The 23,790-nt window shown below is 55.1% G+C and overlaps 2 protein-coding genes across 6 annotated transcripts in view; both read right to left on the bottom strand.

Annotated features, from left to right (window-relative positions):
- Positions 1-23,790, bottom strand: part of LOC102445187 (zinc finger protein RFP-like) — a 397,132-nt gene that overhangs the window by 197,254 nt on the left and 176,088 nt on the right. The gene's annotated exons all lie outside the window — the stretch shown is intronic.
- The window catches only part of LOC102456961 (C-type lectin domain family 2 member D-like), a 56,020-nt gene continuing 33,847 nt past the window's right edge, over positions 1,618-23,790 (bottom strand). For all 5 annotated transcript variants that reach the window (XM_075913821.2, XM_089770715.1, XM_089770714.1 and 2 more), the window contains 6 exons: positions 17,417-17,482; positions 17,232-17,288; positions 15,769-15,861; positions 11,420-11,604; positions 8,797-8,906; positions 1,618-7,336 (listed from right to left, as the gene is read on the bottom strand). In XM_075913821.2, the coding sequence (XP_075769936.2) occupies positions 7,174-7,336; positions 8,797-8,906; positions 11,420-11,604; positions 15,769-15,861; positions 17,232-17,288; positions 17,417-17,444 (636 nt within the window). In that variant the 5' untranslated portion in view covers positions 17,445-17,482 and the 3' untranslated portion in view covers positions 1,618-7,173. The remainder of the gene's footprint in view (positions 7,337-8,796; positions 8,907-11,419; positions 11,605-15,768; positions 15,862-17,231; positions 17,289-17,416; positions 17,483-23,790) is intronic.

The raw sequence follows: 23,790 nt of genomic DNA, 5'->3' as shown, positions 1-23,790 counted from the left end.
CACTGCCCTCTTGTGCAAGAGCTCCGGTGCAAGAGGGCTTACACCTGTTACAAAACAGCATCGCTCTTGTGCAAGAAGCCCTCTCTTACCACGCTGTACTGTAAGTCTTCTTGCACAAGAGCCGGCGGGCAGTGTGGACGCTCTGCGGATTCTTGCCGTACTTGTGCAAGAAGCCACGAGTGTAGACGTAGCCTTAGAGTCTGTCTCTGAGTCCGTTTGTTCAAGAACTTCTCCCAAACCATTTTACGAGTTAGGGCCCCCCAATATGATATGCAGTGTCCTCTCACCAGGATTCTCTGTAAGATGAGCACTTGGACGGCCACCTAGGAGACATTCAAATGCTGCCCAGCAGATTAGCAGAGCATCCACAGCTGCCCACAGCATGTTTTTCTACTGGTGGTGCACATGCCTTGGTGCACATAATAAAATTGATTCCACACATGGGTGGGAAAAAGAGGAGGGAACACCACCTCTTACCCTAACTTACAGCAAGGTCAGGGACAGGGTGTGCCAGGAAAAGGGGAAGTGCCTGGAATGGGAATGTTTTCCCCCACGTGGAAAGGGCAGAGAACAGGGACGTGATACTCACTGGGGGCAGTCGCACAGGCAGCAGACTGGCCAGCTGAGGTCAGGGCTCCATAGGGCCGGTCATAGAGAGGGTCAGTGTCCCCTCTGCCCCAAACAGGGCTGGATGGAGGAGCCCGCCTGCCCCCCTCGCTCACTGGACATGCCCTTTGGATACTCTCCCTCTTCCCTAAGCTGGACATATGGGGGTCTGTTGGCAGCCTCACCCCCCTGTACCAACTGCAGGCTGGGGGTGGGGGGACACTGGAGACTAGCTGCCAGCAGAAGATGCTGAAGGCCTTACCCCACTCCCCGGAGAGCTGCAGGGGCAGGGAGACACTGCAGGCCTCACCCCCCCTCCTTGGATCAGCTGGGGAGGGGTCGCTGGAGGCCTCTTCTCCCTCCCCAGAGCAGCTGCTGGGCTGGGAGGAGGGGTTGCTGGTGGGTGTGCCCCACCAGCCAGCTGCAGGCTGGGGTGGGGGGGCTGCTGGGCCAGTTGAAGATGGGGGGGGTGGAGTGTTGTTGGAAGCCTCCACCATACCCTGGCCCAACTACAGGGGTAGAGGGAGCATCTAGAGGGCCCCTAAGTAGCTGGAAGGTGGGGGAGAGGGGTGGGCACCGGAGACCCCGCCCCCTCCCCAGATCAGCTGTTGGGGGGTGTCAGCTGGAGCCCAGGCTGGCACATGGTACCTTGCCCCACCACCCCGGATAAGCTGGAGGCTGGGAGGTCATTCCAGGCCCCTCCCCAGCGTCACCCACCAGGGAGGGCCTGGAGGATTTGCCATTGGAGCAGCATCACCCTCGCCTCCATGGGTGACCTGAGTCATGCCCCCCCCAGTCCCCTTCTGAGCCCAGAACTCCCCTCCCCGAGCCCCCACCAAAATCTCTGCCCTCAGGCCCCCATCCCCTGCCCTCACTCCATCCCCTTCCACCCCTTGCCTTGAACCCTCCAACACGCCCACCCCTTATTCCTGCACCCCCAACCCCTGCCACGCACGCAGCTCCCTGCCCGGATCCCCCCAACCCCGGCCCTGCACAATCATTCAAATAAAGCACCGACGTTTCCTTTTTATTGAACAAATTCCACACGAAACTTTATGACAGCTACGAACCTGAGCAGCATCCGCGAGGTCGGCCAGTACGTGATATAAATAGGGCCGGAATTCAGACAGGAGACAGTCGCGGTGCGTACATGTTACTACAGACTGCGTGCTACAGATACGTGCCAGTGGGGGAGCCGGATTAGTCTATAACTTCAAAAACGAGCCGTCCTATGGCTCCAGCTACATATTTTGGTGAGTCTCTAAGATGCCACAGGAGCACTTCTGGTTTTTACAGCTAAGAGCCGGCGCCTAGAAGCTGGGGTCAGTTTCTCTTCACTCCTGCAATAGCGCTGGGGTCATTTAAGTCCCCGATACGGAGGCAGGGTTCAATTGCCGGTTATAAATGGAGGCAGACGGAGGGTAACGGACACCGCTCCCTCCTGTTACTCTTCTCTGGGCGGTTTCCCGCATTTGGTTCAGACCCCTAAGAGGAACCAGCCTGAGAGCAAAAGAAACCCCCTTTGTCTGACAGGAAACCTTGGCTTCCCCTTGCCGGTGACTCCTGGAAGCTAAATGCTTGGGGGACCGTCCAGAAGAGATTCAAACACTGCCCTGCTGATTAGCCAAGTGCTTGCAGCCTCCTGCGGCTGGCAGCATGGTGCCCATCTGCGCCTACCTCAGTGCACATAACAAAATTTATTCTGCACACAGACAGTACTCGGGGTTATACGCACGAAGAGCAGACAAGACAAACAGCATCAGGCAGAGCACATGGTAAGAGAAAGGTATTTTAGTGTCTGGTGTTACCCACACAAATTTCTCTCTCCCTTCCACACTGTAGGGACACACACCTTTACCCAGTTCCTAGGGCTCACGGTGCAACCCTGTGAATTTACACACCCACCCGTACCCAATTCCTAGGGCTCAAGTTGTAACAACCTGCAGGTTGGCAGGATCTTTAGCCACTTGAAAGGGCCTCACACGGTAATATCCTTCTCCTCTATTTATTGACAAATCCCAAACAAGCAGAACACACATGCTAAGCGCACAACGTCATGCTCACCAGTCCTGATACAGGCAGGCAATACCAGTCTCTGGTCTTAGGCTGCGTTTCGGAGGTGAGTTCTTCTTTCCAGGTCTTCTCCCTCTTCCTGGTCCTCTTCCAGCCTTTTCTTCCTTCTGTTCCTCTTGATGATCTTCTCCTCTTCTCCTTCTTGGACCCCAGTTTATATAATGAAACCTGAGTCTTGCTTAGCTAGACCGTACCCAATTCTTTTAGTATCATTTTACTAACTAAGCATAACAAAATGACCTAACTAATTACACCCCACCACCTTCATTGATTTACACCTAGCAAAATTAATTATCCAGCAGACGGAAAGAGTTACAAACCAGACCGAGATCACACAGACAAACAATAGGAAAGTGTCGTGACAAGGCTCATAGGATAAGGATTCCACATTCTCAATGGATAAGCAGTTTCTTGACAGACAGAACGGCGTGACGCACAAACTTCTTTGCTCATCTCAAGATCTGTTTCTTTATCTGGGGACAGTGGGGGAGCGATCTGGGCAACGTCCCTCCTCACAGCCTGGTGTGACACAGTTGTGATGGAACTGTGAGGATGTGACTCCAGGCCTTACAGCTACTGGCTGCTGCTCTTCAGGCTGCAGAAGGCGGCTTTGGTTCAGACCTAGCACTGGCCTTCCAATTTGGCTACAGAAAAGCCAGACTGTTACACTGGTACAATGAGTCTGGAGTCGTGTGTCAGACTTTAGAAGACTATTTTGAAATTCATTCTCTAGGGGGCGGTCCCGTACTGGGAATTCTGGTGTGAGAGCATCCAAAGAGGCTGCTTCAGTGACGTGAATGGGACCTAGCTCTCATAGGTATTTAGATGCCCAGCTGCCACTGTTGAAGAGTTGGCCCTGCTCTGAATGGGACAGACGGGGTAGAGGGTTCTGCCCCACAGGGAGGTGGCTTAGGGGCTGCAGCTCTGCGGGGTGCACATACTGAGTTCAGCCTCTCCACAGGAGCAGGGCTGAAGCCCTCAGCGGCACCCCAACTCTTGAACTGTTGAATATCGCCATATGTGACTTGGAGGGTCAGTAAGTTTGGCCACCTCTGGATACGGTGAGCCCGACACTGAAATGGGGCCTTTCCCAACATATGCCCTGGCCAAGCACAAGTTATTAGGGTCATTACAGGGGCAAGCGGGTGAAATTATCTGGCCTGTGTGAGGCAGGAGGCCAGACTAGATGCTGTAATGGTCTCTTCTGGCCTTACACTGTGTACCTCTATTGAAAACTAGGCGACTAATTTTGATTCCTAGCATAGGCCATGTTTACACTACCGCAATCAATCTTCCAGTGTTTGATTTATCAGGTCTAGTTAAGACTCGCTAAATCAAACTCAGAGAGCACCCGCCTCAGCAGCCAGTATTCCTGCTTGTGCGAGGAGTTTGGGAAGCTGATGGGAGTGTTTGCTTCTGTCGGCTTCCCACTGTGAGGCTGGCAGGGAAATGAGAAACAAGGTCCATCGACTCCAGCTACGTGATTAACATACATGCTTCAATCTTCCGAGTGTAGGCAGAGACGAAAAGCCATTATGGATCAGTAGATACAAAGCCCAGGAGAAGGGACTGACTACTTCCCGGGAGCAACTCCGAACCAAACCATCTTAGCTCCAGGAACGAATAAAAATGAGGAGTAATTTTTTCCTCAGGCAGGGTTTCCATAAAAAAAGGAAAGCAAGCAAACAAACAAACTAATAAATAAATTCAGGACAACAACAAAAATCCAGGAAAAACACCCTTAAAATGCTGCTCCTCAAATCGTGAGCAGATTTACTTAAAACCAGATCCACAACAATAAAAAAAAAAAGTCGTCTTGTAGCACTGCAGAGAAACCCACTTCTTCAGAGGAGTTAAGTTCATCAAAACTGCCACCTGGCTCAGGCCAATGGTCCATCTGGTAACCTCTCTTCTGGTGGTAGCCAGTGGAAGGTACTTTACAGAGGCTATGGCCAGAACACGACAATTATCGAGCGATCTATCCCATCGGTCCATGACATGAGGTTTCCAAGGTAGACTGGCCTCTTCACGCCTTGACCGCGGTTCAGGGACTCGTTGGCCTCTTCCCAAGTGTAAGGCTCCGTATCCTACACTCAGGGCCTCTCTCCTCCTGTGGTCGCTGCTGCTCACGAGCACAGAGCTGTTCACAAGTCTGGTGCGTTGGTTCGAACAGGAGGTTCTGACGACGGCAAAGAGGCGGGGCTATCGGGGGCAACTCGTGGATGTTTTTCTGGAAATCCCAACAAAATCAACCAAACGTTTGGTTGCGGATGGAACCCGAATCAACGAATGCACTAGTGAAGGCCGTCATGGTCGTGTCATCATCCACCGATCCCTCCCTGCTTTCATTCTGGTCTCACACCCGTGCCTCATCCTTCGCCTTGTGGGTTCTGAGCCCAGGGGACATGTCCACATTCCCTGTGTGGGCTGGGCCCGGCTGGGTTACACAGGTAGCCTGACAACTAGACACACTTTTAACACCACCCCTATACTTGTGTTCAGGGGTAGGTTTTACCTCCTCCAGCGTTTCTAATCTGACTGACGCCCAGGAGGTCAGTTTAGAGTTTCCATGACAGTCTTGGGGTGAATCGTTTTTAGTCTAGATCCTCCCCCCAGGCCTGTTCGCCAAGGGTGACCCTACCAGGAGCAGCAAACTCCAGACGCCATAGCCCTGGGGATCACCGGAACACGCAAGCCCCTCCACCACGGCAAGGTAACGATCCTCGGAGGCAGACCCTGTTTTCCAGACACCTGGCTGGAGAGAGAGGGAGAGCTGTGAGCCGGTCACTGCTCTGGTGATGGGAAGGAAGCATGTGAGCGACTGGCGGAATGATACAGCGGCCGGCGGAGTGATATGACAGCAACAGTGAGGCAACCACTATATTGCTATGTGGGGGTGAAGCCGGAGCTGAATTTCAAGCAACGCTCTCGGTGCATAGGTCAATCTACGTCCCCATCTTCACTTAGGCTATGTTTACACTGCCCCCAAAATATGCAAATAGGGTGAAAAGCGTGGAATATCACCATGCCTCATTTGCATAATTAATGAGGCTCCGTTTTTGCGCAAACCCCCCCTCTTGTGCAAGAGCCGTTCTTCTGCATTTTTTTCCCGTGCTTCGCCTCATTTGCATATTTTTGGTGCAGAATGAGGGCAGTGTAGACATAGCCCTGGGCTCGGGAACGTTTTGGGTTATGAACGAAAGGACAAAACGGCGTGGAAAAGCAGCAGAAATGAGGTTTCTCCACAGGGTGCTGGGCTACTCTCTGAGAGGAACATAGCTCCGAGAAAAGCTCCTACACCTCCGGATCCAGAAAAGCTAGCTGAGTGGGTTCTGGCACCTCAGAAAAGTGCCGAATGTGTGGGCTTCCTTTGGAAATCCACTGGGGCTATGACCACACTGTAGCTTTTTTTGTGGGGAAAAAGCGACACAAATGGAGCGCCACAATTTGTGGAGCTTTTTCCAATTGCTTTTCCGGAAGAGGCTTTTCCACCATTTGGCCCTGTCTAGACGGAGCCAAGTGGCAGAAAAGTCTCCTCTTTCAGAGGAGCCCGTATTCCTCATAGCACAAAGTAGACAAGCGTGTGTTTGCTTTTCTGCAAAAAACAGCGGAAGAGCAGAGGAGTGCGCTGGATGTGGCTGGGTTTTTCCAGCATACCTCTGGTATCCCGGAAAACTCCCGCAGTGTGGACACAGCCTGGGTACCTGCCACTGAGAGGAGGCCTCATGGACAACCCAGAACATGCGGGACGGATGGTATCTCCTGGCTGACCTGGGAATGCTTGGGAGTCCAGCATTGTGGGGAAAAGGGAGACCTGGTCCCAGAAATGCCCAAGGGAGGACAGAGGGGAAGGGAACAGCTGCCCCGTAGCCCAGCAATTTAAAAAGGTCTGGTGTGCCCGTCCAACACTACCGCAGCAGCAGCAGAAGCTGTGGCAAGTGATGCTGAAGTGGTGACTAGGGGAGGCTTGCCCCCAACCCTATTCCTTCTGCTTGAGGCCTGCCCCTTCTGAGGGCCTGGATCCCCCTCCCCACACATACGCCTTGCCTAAGGTCTGCTGTAGTATGTTGGCAGCCTGGCCTAGTCCTCCTTACTCTGCATGCTGTGTCCATCACTCTCACCAGGAAATGACAGAGGAAAAAAAAAAAGGAAGATTGTAGTGCTGTCACTAGGTTCCAGAGTTAACACACCAGTTCCATAAATGGGGCTCTTTTCTGTGTCTTTCTTTCAGGCTGTGTTTTCTTCAGCAGGGTATCTTCATAACCAAGCAGGCTAAAACCACACCGGTTTTTTTAAAACAAAAGCTGGGTTTTTTTTAAATAAAAAGGGTCACTCCCATGTAGTACCAGCCATGGAGACTTCCTTGAAAGTTAATGATGTTAGCCTCGTAAAAGATGTACTTTTAGCTGAGATCTACGGTCGGAGAGGTAGGGGGGTCCACCAGAGATGACCTATTGAAAACTGGGCACGCCCCGAAAAGGCTGCATTGGCCCTTCAAGTGATTTTCGACATTGTATCCCCTCTGGCGGCGCTCGGCTTCCTTCGAGAGCACTCGTCCGGCTGGCTGCAGATGAAATGTCTGTCCGAGTAGCACCTGGCGCTGCTCACCCCAAAATCATCCAGGTAGGCGCACTGCCCTTCCCCTCTGATCTCAAACCTGCAATGAGATGCAGCGAGGGGTTACCAGCTGCCCTTCCTGCCCTCGTACAGACGTGGCCCAGCCCCACACGACCCAGGGGAGCTGGATTCACAGCCAGGCTTTGCTGCCAACCAGCCATGAAACCCGGCACTGGCCACGTCTGGCTGTAAAGGTCAGCGCGGGCACCGAGTGCTCCAAAATCAGGCTTGCAGAGAGCAGGAAGCAGAGGCTGCCAAGTTTCTTGCAGGTCTTTCCAGCGTGTGAGGGGACAGAGGACTGCAAGGGAGGCGGTAGGCCACCGCTGTTCCCTGAAAGCAGCACGCTGGGGAAGCCAACCAGGAGAGGTGCGAATGCTTCCCAGCTGGGTTTGTGTTGCTACTGGTGGTGCACTCCCGCACCAGGCTGGGTGCATGCAATTCCGAAAGGGGCGGGGCCTCGGGCGGTAGGGCGGGGCCTCCGGTGGAAGGGGCGGGGCCTCAGGTGGAAGGGGAGGGGCTGAAGCAGCTGGCCCAGGGCTCTCCAGTGGTCCGTGCAGAGCTCTGTCTCTGCCTCCCCTTATGCTACTAAGGAGCTGCTTCCCCTCCTAACTGCCCCGTCTTCCACCCCTTCCCGCAGCCTGGGGGCGGGGAAAGTGCCATTGTGCACGAACAATAGGGGTGCGCTTGGGAATGATTTCGGGTTGAACCCATGTGCGTGAGGGTGGGTGATGAAGGGAATTTCCACTCTGAGGGAAATCCCTGTGTTTCGACAGGTTTTCCTCCTGTTGAACAAAGAGTCAAACTAAAATTTCCCACCGGACAGGAATCCTCTCCAAAAAACGATTTAGAACCACCCCAAATTAAGCATTTTTCTTAGTGACGGTGGGGCTCAGGCATCATGGGAATTGGAGTTCTTCCTTCCTCCAGCCCGGTGGTCTCCTACAGGCCCTGATTCCCAGCTGGACTATATCTCCCAGGATGCACGGCGGTGCCTCCCTACGGCGGAAGCATCACAGAACATGGAGGTGGGAGATATTGAACGGTCAAAGACCAGGGCCCAATGGAGCCAGAAGGACGTGGAACACAGTTCCCATGATGTGCTGTGGAGGCCCCGCCGGGGAAACCCAAATGAAAATGTTTCCATCTGGGTAGAGTGAAAAATACCCATTGGGAGTCCATTTCTGCAATGGAAAACCCCACCCCGGTGACCTTTTCCTGTGGGAAATTTTTGGCACAACCAGGGTAAACTTCGAGTTGGAATTTTTCCAACCAGTCCCCCTGGGTCAGTGACATTAACCCCGCGGGGCTCTCGTCCTCCTCTGCCAAAGAGCTTCACAAATCTCTGGCAGGTGCCACCACCCCAGGACTAGCCCCGGAGCTCCAGCAGCAAAGGCTCCGGCCTTTAAAATTCTGCAGTTGAACTTTCAGTCCGTTCCCCACCCAACCCAGGGCTCTGTTGTGGCCGAACAATGAAAACATCAATAAGGACGAAGGACGCACAGGTTGTTGAATATGGTACCGTTGGTCCATTTCCACGGCTGGCCCTGGTCTTGTTCCCTCTGGAGGCCGATCCAGCAAAAAGGGTTCCCTTTATAGCGCCGCATGAAAGCCTGTGGAGGTGGGGGGTGAAGCACAAATTATATCCTTACCGGTATCACAGCAAGCAAGGTCGGGGGCTGGTTGTGCCAGGACAACTGGCAGCCCCGGGAAAGGGGCCGTTTTCCGTAACATGCAAAGGGAGGGGCTGCTGCTAGGAGGGATGCGATATGAGAGCGGCCACTAGGGGGCAGCAACCCACAGGGAAGAGTTCTCCTGCAGTGGCCACTAGGGGGCAGCAATCCACAGGGGAGAGCTCTCCTGCAGTGGCCACTAGGGGGCAGCAACCCACAGGGGAGAGCTCTCCTGCAGTGGCCACTAGGGGGCAGCAACCCACAGGGAAGAGTTTTCCTGCAGTGGCCACTAGGGGGCAGCAATCCACAGGGGAGAGCTCTCCTGCAGTGGCCACTAGGGGGCAGCAACCCACAGGGGAGAGCTCTCCTGCAGTGGCCACTAGGGGTAGCAACCCACAGGGGAGAGCTCTCCTGCAGTGGCCACTAGGGGGCAGCAACCCACAGGGGAGAGCTCTCCTGCAGTGGCCACTAGGGGGCAGCAATCCACAGGGGAGAGCTCTCCTGCAGTGGCCACCAGGGGTAGCAACCCACAGGGGAGAGCTCTCCTGCAGTGGCCACTAGGGGGCAGCAATCCACAGGGGAGAGCTCTCCTGCAGTGGCCACTAGGGGGCAGCAATCCACAGGGGGGAGCGCTCCTGCAGTGGCCACTAGGGGGCAGCAATCCACAGGGGAGAGCGCTCCTGCAGTGGCCACTAGGGGGCAGCAATCCACAGGGGAGAGCTCTCCTGCAGTGGTCACTAGGGGGCAGCAACCCACAGGGGAGAGCTCTCCTGCAGCGGCCACTAGGGGGCAGCAACCCACAGGGGAGAGCTCTCCTGCAGTGGCCACTAGGGGGCAGCAACCCACAGGGGAGAGCTCTCCTGCAGTGGCCACCAGGGGGCAGCAACCCACAGGGGAGAGCTCTCCTGCAGCGGCCACTAGGGGGCAGCAATCCACAGGGGAGAGCTCTCCTGCATTGGCCACTAGGGGGCAGCAACCCACAGGGGAGAGCTCTCCTGCAGTGGCCACTAGGGGGCAGCAACCCACAGGGAAGAGTTCTCCTGCAGTGGCCACTAGGGGGCAGCAACCCACAGGGGAGAGCTCTCCTGCAGTGGCCACTAGGGGGCAGCAACCCACAGGGGAGAGCTCTCCTGCAGTGGCCACTAGGGGGCAGCAACCCACAGGGGAGAGCTCTCCTGCAGTGGCCACCAGGGGGCAGCAACCCACAGGGGAGAGCTCTCCTGCAGCGGCCACTAGGGGGCAGCAATCCACAGGGGAGAGCTCTCCTGCATTGGCCACTAGGGGGCAGCAACCCACAGGGGAGAGCTCTCCTGCAGTGGCCACTAGGGGGCAGCAACCCACAGGGAAGAGTTCTCCTGCAGTGGCCACTAGGGGGCAGCAACCCACAGGGGAGAGCTCTCCTGCAGTGGCCACTAGGGGGCAGCCCACCCCCAAGGGAGTGTCCTGCCTGCTAGTATGCTGAGGAAGCAGCCCCCCTGACCCAACCTCCCCCCCCCCACAGTCCTTAGGTGCAGCACCAGAGGAGGGGAAGGCCTCTGACAACTGGGGAGGCTGGTGGGCAATAAGATGCCTCTGGCAGCCGGGGATGGGGTGGGGGGAAAGAAAGCCCCACAGGATAGAACCCCCCACCCTGAACACCCCTTCCCCACTTAATTCTCACTCTCGCACCCCCCTACACACACCCACAACCTATTGCCCTGCCCGCCCCCACATCCCCCTGCCCTCCCCCACCCCCAGCCTGTATTTGAAAGTTCAGGAAATAGTTGAAGGCAAGTTTCCATAAGCTCTTTCCCACCCTTGTTAACCCTTCCCCCCTTTTTATAGGGGGCAATGATGGGGTGGGGGAAGGCAACAAGAAAAAGGGGGGGGACCCAACATTTTGAAAAATGAGATTTTAGGGTTAACCCCCCCCCCCTCCAATTTTAGGTTAAAATGAAAATCTTGGGAGAAATTAGGAATTGTCCGGTTCTGCCCCTGAATTTCCATTTTACAAACAGCGCCTTGTATTTAGTGGGGTAGGGGTTAGGGTCAGGGCCAACCCATTAAACAGCGAGAGCGGAAATGGCTGTGGGAAAAATGTGAAGAGCTGCACCAGAAATTTTTGTTGAGCCAAAAAAAAAAGAGACGGCTTTTTGGCCACATCAGGCTCCCGTCGGCTGCCGTCTAGACCATTTTGAATCACCACACTGGACGGCTCCCCTGCCCCACTGAGCACAGGGAGCTGGGGGTCATTTCTAGGGGCACAGGAGCAGCATCGAAAGCCATGGGGAAGGCTTCATGAGCCTCACTTTAAGGGGGGAAGAGCCACATGCGGCTCATGAGCCGCAGGCTGGTCACCCCAGTCTAGGGTTAGAATTTAGGGTTTCGGGGCAGGGGCTGCTGTAGGCCTGCAGGGGGCGCTAACTCGGGCACGTCCTTATCTGTGGCTACGGAGGTGCCCGTCTCTTGCTTACCAGCTCCGGCAGGGAATCCACGGTGGCCAGGGAGGCGTTGAGGGAAGCGCAGTGGCTCTGGCTAGCGCTCCAGTTCCCCTCCGTCTCTGACAAGTAGAAGCATTTTCCTTGGAATCCAACCCAGCCGTCCGGGCACGCGGCAGCCACAGGGGGCAGGCATGATGGGCAGGGAGGACTTTGCCTGGCTGAAAATAAGCAAGTAGCAGGGTGGTGAGAGAGGGACCCAGCCCCGGGGTCTGTCTGCGTGGAAATCCCTGCTCAGGAGGGCACAAAGACTCCACGTCCACAGCCTGCGTTGTTTTGCATCGATTCCAAGGGCAGAATGGGGCCTCCGGCATAACACGGTCCTACACTAATCCCTGGAGCAGAGCTTTTGCAACGTCCGATCGTGATTTCAGAACAGCCAGGGATGGAGAATCCACTGCGTCTAACATTCCCTCTCCTCTTTCCCAGCCATGCGTGGGTTTCTCCCATCCCTGGGCGGAATACATTTGTAATATGCACCTCGGTGCACATCACAAAAATCATTCCGCGCCTGGATGAAAAAGACGAGCAGGAACATTGCGACACAGCTGCTAAAATGGAGGCCAAAGGGCAAGAGTCTAAGAAGGGGGATTCTGGAAACGGTTTTCTCAGGATCCTGAGGGTGTGTCTAGACTACAAGGTTTTGGTTGTTTTTTTTTTTTAAAGTAGACTTTTTTTGAAAAAACTTCACCTGCATCTAGACGACAGCCACATTCTTTCGAAAGTAAATCGGAAGAACGCAGCAGTTTCGTCGCCCGCGGTAAACCTCATTCTACGAGGAATAAAGTCATCTTTCGAAAAAAGGCGCTACTGAATGAAAACAGGGCTGGGTCGAAAGAGAGCGCTGAGACTCTCTTTCCAAAAAGCGAGCCGCTTTTTTGAAAAATCTCGTCGTCTAGACACTGTCTTTCCAAAGAGGCTTGTGGTCTAGACGTACCCTGAGAAAGGATTTTGTTTTTCTTCCAGAGTCAGGGAGAGAAGGCAAATGTTTTCGCAAACCGAAAAGCCTGAAACGGCGTCAGGAAATTAGGAGGCGTGTGATTCCCCCAGTGCGCAGACACATTAACTGGGGGCAGAGATGCCGGCACTCACTCCGTTGCCAATCGGGCAGGTGTGGATGTCGGCATATGGAAGGGATTCAGGGCGCTGCCCCAGCTGAAACTTAGAGCAGTGTTGGGGTTCCTCTAATTTACCCAGGGCAACTGTATTGCAGCGTGCTTTGGCCACAACCCCAATCCACACAGAGGCCAAGGACACCATTTTATCCCCTCGCTAATAGCCTTTTATGGGCCTAACCTCCAGGAAATTATCTAGCTCCGTGGTCCCCAACACGGTGCCTGCGGGCGCTATGGCGCCCGCGGGGGCATTTGCTTGCGCCCGCCAGGTGCTCGGGGCTGGCCTGGCCCCGGGCACATGGCGCGGCGCTTGTGGGGAGCGTTGGCCCCGGGCGCGCGGCGCTTGCGGGGGGGTAGCGGCGGCCCCGGGCGCGTGGCTATGGGGGGGCCCCGGGCGCGTGGCTATGGGGGGACCCCCGGGCATGTGGCTATGGGGGGCCCCCGGCCCCGGGGCTATGGGGGGGCCCCAGGCGCGTGGCTATGGGGGGGCCCCCGGGCATGTGGCTATGGGGGGGCCCCGGCCCCGGGGCTATGGGGGGGCCCCCAGGCGCGTGGCTATGGGGGGGCCCCCGGGCATGTGGCTATGGGGGGGCCCCGGCCCCGTGGCTATGGGGGGGCCCCCGGGCGTGTTGCTATGGGGGGGCCCTGGCCCCGGGCGCGTGGCTATGGGGGGGCCCCCGGGCGCGTGGCTATGGGGGGGCCCCCAGGCACGTGGCTATGGGGGGGCCCCCGGGCGTGTGGCTATGGGGGGGCCCCCAGGCACGTGGCTATGGGGGGGCCCCCGGGCATGTGGCTATGGGGGGGCCCCCCGGCCCCGGGCATGTGGCTATGGGGGGGGCGCCCCCGGGCGCGCAAGTGTCCCCACCCCCTGGCGCCCGGCAACCTCAAAAGGTTGGGGACCACTGATCTAGCTAGTCGTTAAACTCTGTTATAGTCCTAGCTATAAACCTGCTGCCAAGGCCACAGGGGGGCGCTCACACCTATGGCCACGGAAGCTGAGGTTGGCCTTTGGCTGCCCCAGGGAGGAGGGCGAGGCAGGGGGACACCCCCCCCCCCCATGGCCTCCCTGCATGGCTGCACAGACCCAGCATCTAGCAGGGCTGCTGCTTACAAGGGGGCAGGGAGGGGAAAGGCTCTTGGAGTCACCCCTGCTACTCCCAGCCCCCAGAGGAGCCAGCGTGGCCCAGGGGAGGTGGCAAACAGAGTCTCCCCGCTTCTCCTTTAAGCGTTTCTGCCTCTCCTCAGAGCTTTCCCGTCCATGGGGCGGTTCGGGGGCGGCCGCTCTGGACCCCACACTTTGGGGGGCTCCAAGGCAGCCGTCTCTGCCCTTCTCTGGCTGGGAGGGTGGCGGGGGAGGAGGGGGGCCTGGTGCAGGGTGCAGCGACTGGGAGAGGGTGGCGGCACGGAGCAAGCTGCCAGGAGAGGGGGTGACCCCACCGCTGCCCCGTGGTAGGCCTGCTCCCCCCACGTGCATTGCTCGGGGGTGGAGCAAGGTTCAGCTCTGGGGAGGGGTGGGGCGGGGGCAGGGTAGAGTGGAGGGCAGGTGGGGCAGAGGGAGGGGCTGCCCTGGTCTCCGCACCGGGGGGCACTTGGGGGGGGTTGCCCCAAGCCTTGCGCCTCCCTCAGGCCAGGCTTTCCGAGCCTCCTTCCCAGCTGGGGGCTCGGGATGGAGGGAAAGACTGGGTCCCCCCCTCCCAAGACTCACCACAGCCTCCCCCCCGCACATCCCCAGAGCATCCGCCCGGCGGGAGGTGCCAGAAGGGATGTGGTTTTACACTATCACTCTCCCTGGCCACCAGTCAACAACTGCCACACCTTGGGGCAGGATGCCAACGGGGCCGTGGTTAGAAAAACACCCAGTGGCGGGGGGGCTGGGCCGTGTTTCATGACCCCCCAACCTTTCCGTGCAAGGGAGGGCGTGCGAAACGTGCAAGTGTGGCAGCACAGGGAGGCCAGCGTGCAAGGGAAGATGCCCGTGTGGTGGAACGCGTGCCAGGGGACACGCCTGCGTGACCACGGCAACGGACACCCATCTGTGGGCTACATTGGAGTGGCACGGCTGGGTTTCCGCTCCTAGGAGGAACCCAATCCAAAACACGGGAGTCCCCGCACATGCTCAGTGGCCCCCGGACCTTGGCCAGCCTGGAAAATCCCTTCCTCTGTGTGTTTGGTTTTTCTAACCAGTACCCCACAGCGGGCCAGGAGGAAGCAGGAGAACCGGAGGGTGTCTGGGAGGATGGATCGGGGTGGGTGTTACAGCTGCCTCGTGGCTGCTCTCGCTTACCCCCGGGAACCAGACAGCCCCAGGACACGGGGATCTCAGAGGTGACTTAATGCCCGTCCCTGCCTGCCAAGTGAACCCCCAAACCCTGCTACGTCTCGCTGTTGTATTGTGGCCAGCGTCCGGCAGCGTAAGTAGCCACGAATTACGGCTGGTTAACAAGCCAGCGTGCTCCCAGCTTGCAGAAAGACCCCAAGACGGGTTTAGTGAGGGACGGTGGAGAGTTTGTGGCTGTTCCGGCAGCGAACGGAGACCCTGTTTCTCGCTGTGCTAGTGCCTGTCTGGCCGATGGCAGTATGTCGGAAGGAGGGGGGGGGTGAGAGGGAGCAGAAGGGACTTCCCATTCGGTCACCGCCCTTGCTGGACAGCAAGGAGTAGGGTTCTTCATCTCCCATAGACCTCAGCAGCAGATCACAAGGCAGGTGAGTAACATGATTGCTGTTTTTATTACATGGGGAAACTGAGGCACGGGAAACTGAGGCACGGCGCAAGGTAGTGACCAGCTCATGGTCACGCAGCGAGGCCAGTGCTGGGAAGAGAACAGAGGTCTCCCTGCCTGCCAGGCCAGTGCTCTATCCATTAGGTAACGCTCTCTCCGTGAGGATGCTGCTCTCATAGTTGGTGGGGCGGGGGGTTGGGCAGAGCAGGGAGCAGCCTCAAGTTTTATTTCTCAGGAGCAGCGAGCAACAGGCGCCGGGTGGGCTGTGGCTGCTGGGAGTGTATGGCCCTGCCTCACCATATGACTGGGAAAAGCGTCTGGAAAAAACTCCCCTCCCCGCCCCCGAAAAGAGGAATGTGCTTGGACGGAGGAGGCAGACCAGGCTCAGGCAGGGTGAGAGGAGGCCGTGGGAAACGCGAGGGGGGCACCCATGATCATGGGACTAGGACGACCCCGCAGTGACGTGTTGGTGACCAGGCCCTTCACTCACCTGCCAGGGCAATTATGGTGATGATCAAAATTATGATGACAACGCTAACGAGAATGAGGATCCACTTCTTTTTAAGGTGCTCCAGGATGACACCTTGCAAAATAAAATACAGCCATGAAAGGCGAGCAGCAAGTGGTTCAACAGCAAATGCGTCTGATGCATGAAGGTTGCCAGGGTTTGCTAAGTGCTTCCTGTCACAGTGGATAAATCTAGCTCTTTGATGATGAAAGGCCTGGAACAGCAGTTAGAGGAGAAGAGACTAAAAAGACGAGGGCTGCTCCACTTAGAAAAGTAATAACTAAGGGGGAGGGGGAAAACAGAGGACTACAAAGTCATGTGGGGTGTGGAACAGGTGAATAGAAAAGTGTTACTCGCCCATCTCACACAACAAAACCCCGGGGTCACCTGATAAAATGAATAGGCAGAAGATTTCAAGAAAACAAAAGGAAGTATTTCTTCATGCAGCGTACAGTCAACCTGTGGAACTCCTTGCCACAGGATGTTGTGAAATCCAAGCGTAGAACAGGGTTTGAAATGAGCTAGATAAATCCATAGAGGTTAGGTCCATTGATGGCTATTAGGATGGACAGGGATGGTGTCCTTAGCCTGTTTGCAAGAAGCTGGGAATGGATGACAGATGATGGATCAATTGATGATTCCCCGTTTTGTTCACTCTCTCTGGGACACAGGGGGTCTGACACAATTGCTAAGCCTCTGGAGGGGGACACAGGGTCTGTCTCTCGCTGTGTCTGTGCAGCGCCCGGCACGACGGGGCCCTGATCTCAGCTGGGGCAGGGACTGTCTCTCGCTGTGTCTGTGCAGCGCCCGGCACAACGGGGCCCTGATCCCAGCTGGGGCAGGGACTGTCTCTCGCTGTGTCTGTGCAGCGCCCGGCACAACGGGGCCCTGATCCCAGCTGGGGCAGGGACTGTCTCTCGCTGTGTCTGTGCAGCGCCCGGCACAACGGGGCCCTGATCTCAGCTGGGGCAGGGACTGTCTCTCGCTGTGTCTGTGCAGCGCCCGGCACAACGGGGCCCTGATCCCAGCTGGGGCAGGGCCTGTCTCTCGCTGTGTCTGTGTAGCGCCCGGCACAACGGGGCCCTGATCTCAGCTGGGCAGGGACTGTCTCTCGCTGTGTCTGTGCAGCGCCCGGCACAACGGGGCCCTGATCCCAGCTGGGGCAGGGTCTGTCTCTCGCTGTGTCTGTGCAGCGCCCGGCACAACGGGGCCCTGATCCCAGCTGGGGCAGGGACTGTCTCTCGCTGTGTCTGTGCAGCGCCCGGCACAACGGGGCCCTGATCTCAGCTGGGGCAGGGCCTGTCTCTCGCTGTGTCTGTGTAGCGCCCGGCACAACGGGGCCCTGGTCCCAGCTGGGGCAGGGCCTGTCTCTCGCTGTGTCTGTGCAGCACACAATGGGGATCAGCTTCTGTCTCTAGGGGCTACCATATTATACAATTATTTACCTACATCTCTTCTCTCTTCTCTCTGATCACGCAGCATTGACTCCCCCGCCTCTCCTCCTGCCAGAAAATCATAGACACACATTCATGGTCAGGCCGTATGATCAAGCATCTCCCCTTCCCTCTGCCAATTACATGCAGGCTCTTGTTTCCTTAAGATTAAAGTTATTATTATTTATTGCTCTCACTTGCTGCTTCAGCATCCTGTTGGGCCATCGGTTGAACACACTGCACCCAGACGGCTGTGTCTCCACCTACCAGGAAGAAAGAGAACGTCACTCGAGCCGGGTGATTTTAATCATGCGCTTCTCCATCAGAGCATATCGTGTCCGGTGCAATGGACAAAGCCCGGTCCAATCCCTCCTTGGCTGTGTCTACACTGGCATGATTTTCCGAACATGCTTTTAATGGAAAAGTTTTCCGTGAAAAGCATTTTCAGAAAAGCACGTCTAGATTGGCAGGATGCTTTTCCGCAAAAGCACTTTTTACAGAAAAGCATCCATGGCCAATCTCGACGCGGTTTTCCGCAAAAAATCCCCGATCGCCATTTTCGCGATCGGGGCTTTTTTGTGGAAAACAGCACTGTGCTGTCTACACTGGCCCTCTTGCGTAAATGATTTGCGCAAGAGGGCTTTTGCCTGAACGGAAGCAGCACTGTATTTCCGCAAGAACACTGACGATCTTACATGAGATGGTCAGTGTTCTTGTGGAAATTCAAGTGGCCAGTGTAGACAGCTGGCAAGTTTTTCCGCAAAAGCAGATGATTTTGCGGAAAAACTTGCCAGTCTAGACACAGCCCTTGTGTCCATCTGGAGATTTTCTGGGCATTTGTCACGGTGAGAGACAGACGGTGGTGGCTTCTCTTGGCTTTAATAACCTCAAATACTCCAGTTTTGGCCTCACCGATGCCGTATACAGAGGTTAAATCACCCGCCTTCTGTTCATGGCTCCCAACGATGATGCATTCATGTTTCCCGTTTGCCGTTTTTCCCACTGCATCGCTCTGGGAGCTCGTGTTGTGCACCCTGTGCTCCCACGCTGAGATAATAACCTGTCTTTTCCCCTAGCAGTGAGGGGGGGGGGGCGTAAAGCATTGCAAAAGGAGAATCTTGTACCCCCTCGAGTGGCCTGTCATCTCAGCAGATAACAGTCTACTACTGCTGCCAGCTGAAGTTCTACATCACTGTGCAAAAGATTCCCCCCTTCAAACACTGCTCATTGGCCATTGAGAACATTAACAAACATGTCAGAGGGACTCAGGGAAATTTTCAGGGACGCTGAAAATCAGACTTCTGTCCAGTGTTCATTGTAAGGAGAGTGCTTGGGCAGCCGCCCAGGAGAGATTCAAACACCACCTAGCTGGTTCGCAGAATGCCCAGAGCCGGCCACATGTGTTTCTACTGGTGGTGCACACACCTTGGTGCACATAACAAAATTTATTCTGCACACAGCTGGACAAAAATTAGAGGGAATGCTGCTTCTGTCCCCAGTTTGAAGGCACAACTGAGTCCGTTGTCATGCAGTTGGCCCTCCTGTATAGCACAGACCACAGACCCTTCCCCACTCCCCCAGCATGCCCTGCATCTAGCACTATAACGGGTTTCACAGTTAGCATGTTTCAGAGAGATCACTTATCTCGGTTAGTGACTTTGCTAGAGACGTGGGAACCGCCTGACAGAGCTGTCCCCATGATTGATTAGCTTCTTCAAATAGAAACCGTGTTTGCCGCTCGACTTTCTCCAGCCTCCGCTTTCTTCTCTTGGTTCAGCTTTTTGCTGCTCTTGAAAAAGGGACTTCCCTGGGGCCACAAAGGGTGGGCGGTTCGGGGCAAGTGAACCCCAGGTGCTAGGCTCAGTGTCCCATAGGCCTTGCCGGAGAAAAGGCCTGTGGTCCCCAGAGCAGCGTTACCAAGGCGACAGGAGCTGCCAGGCTCCATCAGGTGACAGGAGTAAGGAGAGCTGTCCCAGAACAGCTGAGCCCACGGGAGCTGCCCCGGTCCCTTTCCCCATTCAGACAAAGCCCTGCCGAAAGTGGTTGATTGTGAGGTAGACACCAGATTGAATGGGGAGCAGGTTCAAAACAAACACAAGGACGCTTTTCCTCACGCAGCACGCAGTCAACCTGTGGAACTCCTTGCCGGAGGACATGGTGAAGACCAGAACTTTAACAGGGTTCAAAAAAGAACTAGCTACATTCATGGAGGTTAGGTCTATCCATATTTATTAGCCAGGATGGCTAAAAATGGTGTACCTAGCCTCCGTGTATCAGAGGCTGGGAATCATAGAATTACAGAATCCTAGGGCTGGAGAAGACCTCAGGAATCATCGACACCAGGCCTCTGCCCAAAGCAGGACCACCCCTAAATGGGAATAGGCAGCACGGGAGGGATCACTTGATTCGCTGTTCGGTCCATTCCCTCTGGGGCACCTGGTATTGGCCACGGTTGGCAGACAGGACAGTGGGCTAGAGGGACCTTTGGTCTGGCCCAGTCTGGCTGCTCTTATGTTCAGAACGGGGAAGGCTAAACTTCCCTTGTGCGGAATAATTTTTCATGTGCACCAAAGCATGTGCCAACGTGCACCACCTGTAGAAACCCCATCCTTGCTGTGGACGCTCTGCTGATCAGCTGCACTGCTTGGTACCTCTCGATGTGCCCCAGTGCAGGCTGGGATAGCAGCCCTGGCTGTGCTCCCACCCCCCAACCCCTACAGTCCCTAGCCTAGAGACCTGTTGGGGCGCAGCTGGGGTCAGGCGCAAGCAAAGTGGCTGCAAATTAGGGTAGCCCTGGGGTGGCTCTCGCTTGCACTAGGATCCCCCAAACAGACCTGAATAAGGGGGGGGGGCAGCATTGCACCCCCGCTGCCTGGTGTGCAGCTCTCTGACACCAGTGCCCCCATGGCCACTTCTGCAGTGTGTTTATCAGATTATTGGAGGGTGATGCCAAATGCCTTCAAAAAAACCCAGCTAGATCAAGTCTCCTGTTTCTCCATTAGGCCTGTAACCCGGTTAAGGAAGGAAAGTAGGTTCGTTTGGTCTGATTTTAATCCTGACTATTACTTATGACCTTGGGTTTCCATGATCTTTCTGACTATTATGTATGACCCTGTTCTAGAGGTTTGCAAATGGATTGCTCAATCGTCTGTTCCCGCATCTTCCCAGGGATCCAATTAGGCTGAGTGATCTATCATTCCCTGGACCCTCTTCTGTTCCCTTTTTCAAGGTAGCTGCTACCTTGACCTTTCTCCCTTCCTCTGCCATTTCCCATAAGTTCTTAAAAGAACCACTAACGATTCCAAGATTGATTTTCTCTGCATCCTCCCTGCATGTTCCAGGCTGAGTTAACACTTTTCCATCCATGTGCAGACCCGATCCCCCCCATCCATGTGTGGAATAAATTTTGTTGTGTGCACTGATTCAGAGGTGAATGTGCACCCCCAAAAGAAACACAAATGGCACCAACACTAGCATTGTTTCGGCAGCAGGCTAAAGTCAGCTTTTTTACCCATGCTTTTATTAATGTTTGAGTCTGTATGTGTGTGTTTCTCTTCTCTATATGTTTTTAGCAGGTTTTATGTCCCTCTGGGGGTCTCATATTTTAAATGTGTATATATTGCATTTAAACCTTTTTTCTAAGCCACCTTGAATATTTTAAATAGAGAGGCAGGGTAAAAATATCTAAATAAAATATAAAAATAAAAATGTAGCAGTGGGAGGTGCTAATCAGCTAGAATCTCTCCTGAGCAGTCGCACGAGCACCCGGCTTACAGGGAACACGGGTTAACCCAGGTGTGTCTACACTGCAATATTATACCCACGGTAGTGACTCTCGGAGCCTGGATTTCCAGACTTGGGCCTGTCGCTGGCTGGGCTCAGAGACCCGCTTTCTTCCTGGAATGAAGAGCATTATATAGGGCATGGAACCAGGACTGCAGATTTACCATCTTCTTATCTGTGGTTTCCTCTCTCGCCTCTGCTGAGAGATGTGACTTGTGGGTGGCAGGGTGTGTTCTGTTTTGGCAGGTTTCTGTTGTTAGCACACAACACTGCCTTGTGTACTAAATATCAGTGTTAGCTACCGGCAATACCAGGTGCAGCAGCTTTTCTTTTGCTCTATTGGACGTGTCCTCACCTTTGCCCCTAACTTGGCTCCGGTACCCACTTACAAACTTCTAGTCTGAGTTAAACGGGGCTTTATCCGTGAGCAAGCTGCCCCGACGAGCGCTGCTGAGGCCAGCGTTAATACTAGCAGGCAGGTCTAGAGAGAGCAAGTCATAGGGTGCAAACAACGTCCCCTCTAATTTTTCCATCTGGATGCAGAATGAATTTTGTTCTGTGCACCAGAGCATGGGCAGATGTGCACCACCCGTAGAAACACGTGCTGCCGGCTGCGAGTGCTCAGCTAACCCGGTGGGCAGCCTTTGACTCTCTCCTGGGGGGCTGCCCCAGCGTGCAGTTTGCTGGAACTGCTGGGTCCAAATGCTTTGCTTTGGCTCCCGGGTTCTGCCTGTCACATACTGCGGGTTGACGGCTGTTGTGTCCCATGGTTCGTTAGGCTCAGCCGCATGTAGCACCTCGAGCGGAGGGTGGCAACACCCCTCCAGGCCTGGGTGGATGGTTGAGACATGACCAACTGGGATGCTTACGTTGAGAGTTCATTGCACGCACCAGGAGCACCTCGGATTTCCCCGTATGCCCCTCCTTGCCACCACAGACTGCCTGATGCCACCTTCCCTTCCCTAACCTGGCAGGAACTGCCTGAAACCACCCAGAAACTTCCCCCTGGCTGGGTTCCCCCTCGCCCTGGTTCCTGTAATGCAGGCAAAAAGCAGAAGGCTAGAGTCCAAGGCAGGGTGATATATATTGCGGTTACCTTGTAGAACAAGGTGCAGCTGTCACCCCACAGAACTTTTCCTGTTCCCTCTTTCTCGGCAGGTTTTATCCTGCCTCTATTGCAGCTCCTACCTCTCACAGTTCATTTTGGAAGGTCGTGAGTCCGGCCCCTTCATTACCACGTCTTTTGTACCCCATGAGGGGCGGGGTCAGAAGTGAGCTTGGTGTTTGTGTCTGTGGCTTTTCACGTTTTTTATACCCCCTCACCATCCTCCTTGCCTCTCCCCTCCCCTCAATATTCTCTCTAATCTTTTTCATCTCTGTGAGGATGTTTTCTACCCAGTTACGTTACTGGATTTTGAGGGGAGCAGCCAGATTACTGCTGCACCCGGGGGGGGGGGGGGGGTATGCCCCAAAAGTTTGTACAAAGGGGGCCATGTGAGGTATCAAATGAAAGCTTATCTTATGCTGATTCTAGATAGGCTATTCATGTAACTGTATAGTGTCTGTGTGTGACGTTATAAGCATGTACTTTGTGTGGATACTGAAAGTTCTCTGCATGTGGTTGAGCATGGACAAGGCAGCTCTGCCTACATACCTGTGAATGAGCAAGGCTGCTTCAAACAATAGGTCTCTTAAGTACCGGAGACCCACCCAAGAGAGAACCTGGATGCTTGGCCTGTAACCATGTGACTCCCTCTAGCTTGGAAGAAGCCAGGGAGGAGTATAAATAAGCCATGTGGCTGACTCCATGTTGGTCTTCAGATCTGATACTGATCCCCAGATGCAGCCTTGCAGGGAATTACAAGGCGGGAAGAACTGTGGACCCATCCTGACACAGGATGTACACCAAGGACTTTTAAGCCAGCAGCTATAACATCTCTGCTGCAAGCCTGCATCGAGAACTGGGAGATTCGATGCATGTAATGTAGGATACTTCAACAACCTTACTCTCTTGCTTTTCTTTCTTGTAAGAATAAACCTTTAGATGTTAGATTCTAAAGGATCAGCTCAGTGTGATCTTGTGGGTAAGATCCAGAGGGTAAATTGACCTGAGATCTGTGGCTGGTTTCTTGGAACCGGACAGAACTTGTTTGGGGTAGGTAAGATTGGGCACCTGTGTATGAGGCCTGGGGCCATCTGGGGCATGGATATAACTGGGGTGTCAGAGGGGTTTGGTCGTGAGGCTTCTTGCTGGCCAGGCAGGCAGCTGGAGCGCTCTGTGGGACTGGTGTGTGGCCTATTTGCAAAGGTCTCCAGTTTGGGGGCTGTAAGGAGCCCTGAATTTGAGCAATTCACCCTGAGCAGATGCCCTCACCGGTGCCTGGCTCTGTCACGCCCGTGTGTGGAATAATTTTGTTACGTGCGCCAAGGCAGGTATCGATGTGCACCACCCGTTGGAAACACAAACCTAGTGTGGGTGCTCTGCTAATCAAGCAGTGGCACAAATGCAGGGAACTCTGCCTCACATCCCCCCTCGCCCTTCCTGACTGGTTGTTTGGCCACGGGAAAGGAGTCGGGCAGCTTTTAAGTGTCCACTGATGTAAACCCCCCCTGCACCCAGCAAGACTTTAACTCTGGACTTACGTTAGCACAGCCCATCTGGCTGTAGGCAGATGCCACCCCCAGTATCTTTGTTGACACATGCTGGTAAGGAGCTCGGAAAACCAAACATCACTCGGATAAGCAAACACCTATTTTATCTCGCACTAACACACGGGGCTAAATACTA

This window comes from Pelodiscus sinensis, chromosome 19 (genome assembly GCF_052426305.1).
Source record: "Pelodiscus sinensis isolate ZL-2025 chromosome 19, ASM5242630v1, whole genome shotgun sequence".
In the NCBI taxonomy this organism is placed as follows: domain Eukaryota; kingdom Metazoa; phylum Chordata; order Testudines; family Trionychidae; genus Pelodiscus; species Pelodiscus sinensis.
The sequence above is the reverse complement of the archived record's forward strand: the minus strand, read 5'-3'. Positions and strand labels throughout refer to the sequence as shown.